The sequence below is a fragment of the Sapajus apella genome, unplaced genomic scaffold (genome assembly GCF_009761245.1).
Source record: "Sapajus apella isolate SASKATOON/1434 unplaced genomic scaffold, GSC_monkey_1.0 scaffold48, whole genome shotgun sequence".
Lineage (NCBI taxonomy): Eukaryota > Metazoa > Chordata > Mammalia > Primates > Cebidae > Sapajus > Sapajus apella.
The window spans coordinates 16,984,982-16,995,515 of record NW_022436988.1 but is presented as its reverse complement, the minus strand read 5'-3'; the positions used below and the strand labels follow the sequence as shown (position 1 = coordinate 16,995,515).

General features: G+C 44.9%; 1 protein-coding gene across 3 annotated transcripts in view; it reads right to left on the bottom strand.

The window, feature by feature from the left end:
* PITPNC1 (phosphatidylinositol transfer protein cytoplasmic 1) overlaps positions 1-10,534 on the bottom strand; it is a 322,862-nt gene that overhangs the window by 166,022 nt on the left and 146,306 nt on the right. The window contains exon 1 of one of the 3 annotated variants that reach the window (XM_032241952.1): positions 3,632-3,815. The exons of the other annotated variants lie outside the window; for them this stretch is intronic. Coding sequence (XP_032097843.1) covers positions 3,632-3,637 — 6 coding nt within the window. The 5' untranslated portion in view covers positions 3,638-3,815. Of the gene's footprint in view, positions 1-3,631; positions 3,816-10,534 lie in introns of those variants that run through there. 3 annotated transcript variants of the gene reach the window in all.

Sequence of the window (10,534 nt, the reverse complement as noted above, 5' to 3'; positions counted from 1 at the left end):
TTCACCGTATTGACCAGGATGGTCTCGATCTCTTGACCTCGTGATCCACCCGCCTCGGCCTCCCACAGTGCTGGGATTACAGGCTTGAGCCACCGCGCCCGGCCCAATTTTGCTATTTTTTGTAGAGACAGGGTCTCGCCATGTTGCCCAGGCTGGTCTTGAACTCCTGGGCTCAAGGAATTTACCCGCTTCAGCCTCTCGACGAGCTGGGATTACAGGCATGAGCAACCGCACCCAGCCTGAAATCAATTTTTAAAATGAATATCAGAAGCTTGACCTCTCTTCCCTTAGTCCAGTACTGCTTTGACTTTCGCTCATAAAGACTAACACTCTTTCAAGGACGAAGAGAATAAGAAAAAGTTTACAGATTGCAGATTTATGAGCTACACCTGTGAGATCAACATGCCACCTTATACAGATGAGCACACAAGCCGGTAACAAGGGACACCATTACCCAGGGGTGGAGATTTCACTGACAGTTGCTTTGTACTTGGGGTCCAAGAAATAAATGTTTACCTACAATGGAATATTATTCAGCCATAGAATGGAACGATGTACTGATACTGAAACTGCTTACTGATGTGAAAGATTGAACTGTGTTCCCCCAAAATACAAACTGTGAAGTCCTGACCCCCAGTAACCCCAAATGTGACCTTATTTGGAGAGAGCATCATTACAGAGGTAATCATGTCAAAATCAGATCTTTAGGACAAGTCCTTATCCAATACGCCAGGTGTCCTTATAATAAAGGGAAATTTAGACATGGACACAGATAGGCATAGAGAAAAATGATGTGAAGAGAAAAATGGCCATCTCTAAGCCAAGGGTTGAGGCCCAAACAAGATCCTTCCCTCAGCCTCCAGAAGGAACCAAGCCTGCTGACACCTTGATTTCAAACTTCCAGCCTCCAGAATTGTGAAACAGTAAATTTCTGGTTGTTGCTTTTTTGTTTTGTTTTGAAACAGGGTCTCACTCTGTCACCCAGACGGAGTGCAGTGGTGCGATCTCGGCTCACTACAATCTCCGCCTCCCAGGCTCAAGTGATTCTCCTGTTTCAGCCTCCCAAGCAGCTGGGATTACAGGTGCGCATGACTACCGCCTGACTAATTTTTGTATTTTTAGTAGAGATGGGGTTTCACCATGTTGGCCAGGCTGGTCTTGAACTCCTGACCTCAAATGATACATCCACCTTGGCCTCCCAAAGTGCTGGGATTACAGGCATGAGCCACCGCTCCCGGCCCAAAATTTCTGTTGTTGAAGCCACCCAGTCTGTGGCATTTTGTTACGGCAGCCGTAGTAAACTAATGTAACAGATACAGAGGTTCTTTCTGGGGCGATGGAAGTGTTTTGGATAGGGGTGGTTTGCACGACATTGTGAGTGTACTAGATGCCACTGACTGTTCCCTTTAACACGGTTGATTTTATGTTACGTGAATTTCACCTCAATTTAAACAAAAGTGCTGATTCTACTTCGGAAGCAGACACCCCTAAACCAAAGTACAGCCCAGGACCTCAGTGAGGGGCTTGGCAGAAGAGCTATTTCCACCACTGGACCATCTACAGATGCTCTGACCCACTCATATATGACAAACGTATGGAATCAAGGTCAATGCATGACACAGAAAAGCCATTAGGCTGGGCTCAGCTCCAGTGCTTCCTGCTCGGTGGAGATGGGAATGGCCGAGGCAGCTGATTCACCGCAGCCGGTGGAGGGCCGAGCCATCGGCCTCATTGATCATTCCAGTGGCTATTAAGTGAGCCGGCGCGGGGCAGACACTGGCATTAGCTCACTGAGATGGCGTCAGTCTGGGGGTGACCCGCAGACGCTGGGGGTGGCAGGACACTTGAGCCCAGACACCGAGATGGTCAAGGGCTCTGCAGCCGTCACTTCTTCCCCTCCTACGAAAATCAGGCCCACTTTGCTGGTCGTGGCCATGGGAACTGGGCCATTTCAGGAGCAGTGGTTTTGTTGTTTTCAAATCTCATATTCACTTGCAGACACAAGTAGCAGTTTCTGATTTGAGGGAGGGAGAAGGGACAGAGAGTCCTTGAACCACCTGTTTCAAAATCTCCATAGACGCTCCTAAAAATGCTGAATCTGAGGTTGTTCCAAACCTTCCCCATTCAGGCTCTGGGGAGAGGAGAGTGAGAATCTTTCTGAAATGCACATAAATGCTGAGAACCACTGCAGCAGAACGTGGTGAAGGCAGCCATCAGCACTTGCTCAGCAATAAATGTTCTGTCTTTAGGAGGCCTGTTTCTTTTTTCTTCCTTTATGCTGATTTCTTGCAAAGTTCCATCCCTAACTTAGTTAAAATACCATATCCCTGACCACCAGCTCCAAACAAACTTGTATGCGGAATAAAGGCTGCAACATCCAAAGACATAGAAAGATTTTAAAGCCTCCAAAGCCTGGGAATTGATCACAGAATTAATGATGATAATGATGATACAGCATCGATTTATTGATTGCCCATTAGTGCAAGGCACTGATTAAGTGCTTTATATTTCTTTGTCTTTCTTTTAAGAGACAGGGTCTGGCTGGGTGTGGTGGCTCAAGCCTGTAATCCCAGCCCTTTGGGAGGCCAAGGCGGGTGGATCACCTGAGGTCAGAAATTCAAGACCAGCCTGGCCAACATGGCGAAACCCTGTCTCTACTAAAAATACAAAAATTAGCCAGATGTAGTGGTGGTTGTCTGTAATTCCAGGTAATTGGGGGCTGAGTCAGGAGAATCACTTGAACCCAGGAGGTGGAGGTTGCAGTGAGCTGAGATCACGCCATTGCACTCCAGCCTGCACTTACTCCAACAGCGTGAGACTCCGTCTCTAAATAGATAAATAAATAAATAAAGCAACAGGGCCTTACTCTGTCACCCAGGCTAGAGTTCAGTGGCATGATCCTGGCTCACCTCAGCCTCGAGTTCATGGGCTCAAGCGATTCTCCTGCATCAGACCCCCAAGGAGCTGGGACTACAGGGGTGTGCCATCACACCCAGTTAATTTTTATATTTTTTCTTTTGTACAGACAGGGTCTCATTATGTTGCCAAGGATGGTCTCAAACTCCTGGCCTTAAGCAATTCTCCCACTTTGGCCTCCCAAAGTGCTGAGATTACAGGTGTGAGCTCTGTTTATATTCATTTCTTATCTCTCAGTGATTCAGCCAAGTGGGTATTGACAGATGAGGAAGCTGAGTCGCAGAGAGGTTAAAGGCTCTCTCCATGTTATGGAGCTTCTAGATGTCGGAATTGGGATTCTGACCCCCTGTAGGCCTCTACTCATTCTATTCCACCCAACTTCAACCCTTATTTCTTTACCAAGTGAAATGCTTTGAAAATCTAAGCCTCACTATGATTTAAAAAGTGGGGAGGGAGGTGGCAGAAAGCTACTGCCTCTGACCTTTGCTATTGCAGAAGATGAGTAACAAAACTCTGATTGAAAGATCAAAGGTGTTTAATCTGTGCACATGTAAGGAATGGTAGAGCAATTATGCTCTAACTTTGTAACATCTATTGTTATAATTCCAGAGTTTGGGTAATCATCATTATAGGCAATCATGAGTAGAGACAGTTCTGTGCTGCAGGCTGAACCTCCATGTGAGTTATCATCAGAACAGCTACTCCAAATAATTACCTCCATAGTCAAAAGACATCATGGGATCCAGATCTTTCCCCCCGCACCGCGCCGTACACTTGATAGAGCTGCAAAATTTGAGAAAAGGCAGGGTTGCATAACGTGCTGAAGAAGCCAGCAGTTTCATTAGTTTGAACTTTTGCAAACTTTCACATGGGGCACCATCCAATCATTTAACATTTTTTGTTTGTTTGTTTTGAAATGGAGTCTCACTCTGTCACCCAGGTGGAGGGCAATGTTGCAACCTTGGCCCACTGCAACTTCTGCCTCCCAGGTTCAAGCAATTCTCCTGCTTCAATCTGCTGAGTAGCTGAGATTACAGGCACACACAACCACGCCTGGCTAATTTTTTTTTTTTTTTTTTTTTTTCTTTTTTTTCCAGTAGAAACGGGGTTTCACCAGGTTGGCCAGGCTGATCTCGAACTCCTGATGTCAGGTGGTAATCCTCCCGCCTCAGCCTTGAAAAGTGCTGGGATTACAGGCATGAGCCACCACACCTGGCCAAGTCATTTAACCTTGAACCTTGATTTTTAAAAAATGCAACCCCAAGCCAAAACTTGCGTACTGTAAGGGATTATCAGATGAGTTCCAACAATACCTTCAGCATCATTCACGCCTGAAGAAAGACTGCATCCCAAGTGTTAGGGTCAGCAGAACTCTAAGCTATGACTGATTTTCACTTAACACTTCCCCAGCTGCTGAGTCTCCGAGTTTCTGCAAAGCCAGCCTCCCATAACCCCCCACCCTAAAGCACCAAGTGGGTGTCATCTTCCTGCCAACCAATCTCTATCTCCTCCCTTCCTGTCCTCTTTCTTTCCCTCCATTAGTCCCAATACCATTTCCAAACATCACAATGTGAACAGCGGGAACCGCAGCTTTGCAATGTAGATTCCTAAATTGGGTGGAGTTATTCCCTGCTTGGGGACCCCAAGGCCCCAGGTCAGGAAACAGAATTTATATTTACTTTGCCCTTTACCATCAAAATGGGTGGATGCCACATCACCTAACAAGCACAGAGAGACACCTGTCCCTCTGACTTAACGTGAAATCACGTATTTACCCAGCTGTGAAACGTGATTCCTGCCTCACATGGGCTGTGTGGATAGATGGAAAAGCAGAGAGTGATATCATTTGGCTTTCTTGGGAGTTTCCTACATTCTTTACATCACCATTAATGCTTTTGTTGAAGCCTTTCTTCCAGCTTTCTCCGCTGTTGATACGGGGACCTCAGAGTTCGGGAGGCACAAACTATCCACTGCAGAGAGTACCTGAAGGATAAATGACTATACAGGACTCAGGCCCGTTGTTACTTCATGCCAAGTGGTGTCAAAATTCTAATTACACGCAGGGAAGGAGATCCCATGAGTCCAGATTTTGACAACCTCATCTCAGAAAGCTAGAGCTGAGAGCTGTCTTTTTCTGGTAATCCCACAGCACAGCTAAGGCACTGGGACACATGTTCTAGTCTAAGGGTTGGCAAAGCATGCGGGCTGATGCCTGCTTTGTAAATAAAGTTTTATTGGAACACAGCTTTGCTCATTCATTCTATGCTGCTTTCACGTTACAGTGGCGGAGTTGAGTACTTTGAGAGACTCTGTAACCCCCACGGCTGAAAATATTTACTCTCTGGCCCTTTACAGAAAAAAGTTTGCAGACCTTTGTTCTATTCTACAGCTAGGTCTAGTCTGGGCCACCCCCAGCTGTCCATCTAGATCTGCTCTGCCCAGAATCAAAGCTATGTGTAGCTACTGAGCATGTGAAATGTGGTCCATTGAACAGAGGGACTACATTTTAAATTTTCTTTCATTTTAATTAATTAATTTCGAAACAGAGTATGCTCTGTGGTCAGGCTGGAGTGCAGTGATGCAATCTCAGCTCACTGCAACCTCTGCCTCCCGAGTTCAAGTGATTCTCCTGCCTCGGCCTCCCAAGTAGCTGGGACTACAGGTGCGTGCCACCACACCCAGCTAATTTTTTGTATTTTAGTAGAAACGGGATTTCACCATGTTGGCCAGAATGGTCTCAATCTGCTGACCTTGTGATCTGCCTGCCTACCAAAGCACTGGGGTTACGGGCATGAGTCACTGAACCTGGCTCATTTTAATTAATTTAAATTTAAGACTGGTGCTTGATTCAGTTCTTAGAAAACCTTCATATATGTTTGAAACACTTTGGGTATGTGAATCTACTTTTTCAACTGGGAATTTTATGGAATCTAAATAAAGGTCAATAGTACTGCCAATGAAAATTTAGCATCTGACTTGGGAGTGCTGTTTAAGTCTAAAACGCACACTAGATTTGGAACACTTACTACGAAACAAGCAAAATAGTTCATTAATAATTTTATATTGATTGAAATTGCTCATATTTTCGATATACTCGGTTAACTAAAATATATATTTAACTTCACTTGCTTTTTTTTTTTTCTTTTTTTAGAGACGGGGTCTCACTCTGTTATCCAAACTTCTTTTTTTCTCTTTTATTTTTTAGAGACAGGGTTTTGCTCTGTCATCTATGCTGAAGCATAGTGGTATGACTGTAGCTCATTGCAGCCTTGAACGCCAGGGCTCAAGCGATCCTTCCACCTCAGCCTCTTGAGTCACTGGGACTACAGGCAGGTACCACCACGTCCAGCTAAGCTTTCTATTTTTTCTGTAGAGATGGAGTCTTGCTATGTTACCTAGGCTGGTCTCAAATACCTGGCCCCAAGCCATCCTCCCGCCTCAGCCTCACAAAGTTCTGGGATTACAGGTGTGAGCTGCTTCGAGCTGGCCTATGTTTCTTTTTACACACTTTAAAAAATGTGACTATTAGAAAATTTTAAATTACATATATGCTTCTCATTTGTGGCTTACATATTCCTAATGGACAGTGCCAGGCTAGACTGTAATCTAGACCAACTTAGATTCAGAGTGGAGCTATGATACCTCACCAAGACTTCATCAAACCCTGGAGGCTGGCTCGTCAGACCTCCGACGGAGGTTAAGAGTTTCCATGTGGTCAGGCATGGTGGCTCATGCCTGTAATCCCAGCACTTTGGGAGGCCGAGGCCGAGGCCGAGGCGGTGGATCACAAGGTCAAGAGATCTAGACCATCCTGGCCAACACAGTGAAGCCCCATCTCTACTAAAAATACAAAATTAGCTGGGTGTGGTAGCGCGCTTGTAGTCCCAGCTACTTGGGAGGCTGAGGCAGGAGAATTGCTGAACCCGGGAGGTGGAGCTCCTTTGCAGTGAGCCAAGACCGTGCCACGGCATTCCAGCCTGGTGACAGAGTGAGACTCCATTTCAAAACAAAACAAAACAAAACAAAAACTTCTATGTATTTCTGAGCTGGTGAGGTAGAACACAGCAATTAGGGTTGCATTTGGAGAAGCCCTCCCTTCCTGAGGACTGGCTATTACCTGGGCCTCCAGGGAGGTGATAATTGTTCACAGTGGTCTAGGATGGAAAGCACTGGGGTTTTAAAATGAAAACGTGAAGCCAGTGTCCTGATTCTGCCTTTGACTTGCTTTGTAACCTTAGACGATTTACTTAGCTGAGCCACAGTGTGTTATCATTAAAATGGAACTAATAGAATACCTCACAAGACATGGTGAGAATCAAGTGAGGGGGAAAAAAAAAAACTTACAAATTAAAATGCTTCGTCAATTGTATAATAAAACTGTACACCAACTGCCCTTGCCACTGTTCCTTCTCCTTGGCCACATGTCTGACTGTGACTTGCAGATCTGTTTCATTCATATCCCTGTTATGCCGCAGGTTTCAGAAAGTACAAAAGAATGAGGCATCTGCCATCACTTGTACAATGCCAAAACCAAAGGACTTGACCATCTGCTCAAAACTATCTTTTCCTTCTGTAAAAATTTCATTAGACGGCAAGTCAGATTGAATGCTTCCCATAAGTATTATAAAGAGCTTGAGGACTTCCACTTAGATGAGGCAGCTAGAACCGTCAAGTTCGCAGAGACAGAAAGTTGAATGGTAGCTGCCAGGGGCTGGAGAGGTGGGGAAATGGAGAGTGAGTGTTTAGGGTACAATGTCTCCGTTTAGGATGAAAAAAAAGGTTCTGGAGGTAGATAGTGATGATGGTTTTGCAACAATGTGAATGTACTGAATGTCACTGAAATGTACACTTAAAATTGGTTACAATGGGCCAGACACGGTAGTTTATGTCTGCAATCCCAGTGCTTTGGGAGGCTGAGGTGGGAGGCTGAGCTGGAGCCCAGGAGTTGGTGATCAGCCTGGACAACTTAGGGAGATTCTGTCTCTACATAAAACAAAAAAATAAAAAATAAAAAATTAGCTGGGTATGGCGGTACGAGCTGTCATCCCGGCTACTCGGGACGCTGAGGCGGGATGATCATTTGAGCCCAGGAGTTCCAGGCTACTGTGCGGTGAGCTAGGATCATGCCACTGTGTTCCAGCCTGGGCAATAAAGCAAGATCCCATTAAAAAAAAAAAAAGATTTGATAAATTTTATGATATGTATATTTTATCACTTTTTTTTAAAGGCTGGAAACTTGTCATTTTTCAGTGAGTATGGCTCATGCCTCAAGGTAACTATCTAATAATTATTTCATGATTATAAAAAAGTTTTAAAATTTACCATGAAATAATGTATTAAATTATTTCTATTTGATGAACCTTTGGTTTACAACCTTCCTGAAAGGTGTTGAGCCTAGAAGACAGCAGGAATATAAAAAGACTCTCCTGAGAGACAATATTACATGAGATTCCCTGATTCCTGCCATGCCAGGGCAGTTCTTTGCTTGCTGTGTCCTAAGCCTAGATTTCTTTTTTTTTTTTTGGTGTTGCGGGGGCAGGGTGCCGAGTCTCACTCTGTCGCCCAGGCTAGAGTGCAGTGGCACGATCTCAGCTCACTGCAGTCTCCACCTCCTAGGTTCAAGCAATTCTTCTGCCTCAGTGAGTAGCTGGGACTACAAGCATGTGCTACCAAGCCTAGCTAATTTTTGTATTTTTAGCGGAGACAGCATTTCACTGTGTTGGTCAGGCCAGTCTTGAACTCCTGACCTCAGGTGATCTGTCTGCCTCAGCCTCCCAAAGTGCTGGGATTCTAGGTGTGAGTCACCATGCCCCGCCCTAGAGGTCTTTACTATGACCATTCTGGAGGATTCCTGTTGGTGATGCTCCCAAGTAACCAGGTGCTGACTGCTCCATGTTACAGACAAAGACCCGGGCAGAAAGGAAAGAGTAATTAACTGAACCCAAAAGTGTTCTAATCTGGTCTTAATGGGAGTACATTCCTCAATGAATATGAACGTCAAGTGAATGAACATGAACATCACTCACAGTCTACCCCTCCCGTTGATCCTTATCCTGAAGCTCTGCCCGAGAGTAACTACAGTGAGACTAATTCCAATTCCTTTTTCCTTTGGGAAAGCAGCATGTATTTTTACATTCAACAGCTAGATCTGATTTGGGCTCTGCCAGGGCTAAGAACATGACTGGCTAAGCCTTCAGTCTTCCCGGCTCTGTGATTCAATGTGTAGATTTCTCCATGTAGACAGGAAGGTTGAAAAAGGGAAAAAAAAAAAAAGGTGTAAAGTTCTTGGGTGATTTGTCAGATGTCTCTCGGCCAGGTCAATAAACCATGAAAACCAATATCCGATCCCACAAAGAAAATACAAACCTGCAGCTCATATTTCAGGATATCAGTGCATCATCACATATTTATCTTTTCTCTTGAGTTTTTATAAGCAGCCCTCGGAGGTATCTTGTTTACGTAATACCTGTGTCATTATGCCAGGGTATGGGAATGAAAAAGCTGATGAAAAGATTTAAGAAGAAGCTGGGTTATCAACATTTAATTCAAAAAATCCTCCTTTTGTGACAAACTAATATAAACTGTACTGGATGCTGATGCTTAACCCATCCTAAGTTCTGGAGTGAACGGAATAGAAACAGAGCAATTTAACTCCAAGTTAAGGGCTCGGGCGATGCTTCGTGCTGGTACCAGTACAACCTCTATCCCTGCGGTTGCTGCAAGACTGTGCAAGTTACCTCAAGTGTACTAGACCATTGAGGAGAATAATCTACTTGGCTGAGTACAGAAGCGTAACAATATTCTTCATAGTCTATGCAAAGTTAGAGTGCATGAACATTTTGCTGCTTCTTCCAACACCGACTTGCTTTTAGGAGTGATGTTCTAGCCCTGAGAATTCCTTTGACTCATAAATGGCAAAGCCAAGCTGATAACATGCAGCACTTTTAGGCTACTTTATAAGCACTGGCTAAGGCACTGGTGTCATGTCCTTGTATTTATAAGTGACAAGCTGAGCAAATTAGCCATTAGTGGAAGCCCATGAAGAACGAATAAGAGGGCAAAGACAGGAACTGCCAGAACTCAACTCAAAGCCACAAGGGCAGTTGGCTCCCCGGGCAGAACATGGAATTTCTTTATATGTTGGCTGTGGGGACCGTCTTGGTTCTTAAGAGTCCTGTACGCTCTTCTTCATCGTTCAACATGCATTTCACGTGTATGCCAAGCCCTGTAGACGCTGGAGGCAGAGCTGCAAACAAGACACACTTGGTGTCTGGTGAAGAGGGAGCGTTTCTTGACTGTTTCTGCCTTGAAGACAGAAGACTGAAGGAACCCGATGCATTCATCAGATTTGCCAGGAAATGTAAAACCGATCGCAACTCAAGTTAACGGAGAGGTCTGATGACAAGTCTGACCTTTAGTAAGCAATCAAGCCTCTTGTGTTTACTACAGAACATAAACCCACAGTCAATCACAAGACCAGAAGGGGGGAATATTGAGATAGAGCTTGCCCAGGAAACGTATCCTGTGCCATCCGCTCGTGACTCCTTTGTCATCTCTGTAAACTTGGCCCCATAACCGAAGGTGTTCACAGCAGAGAGGTCCATCCTCTTATCAAGGC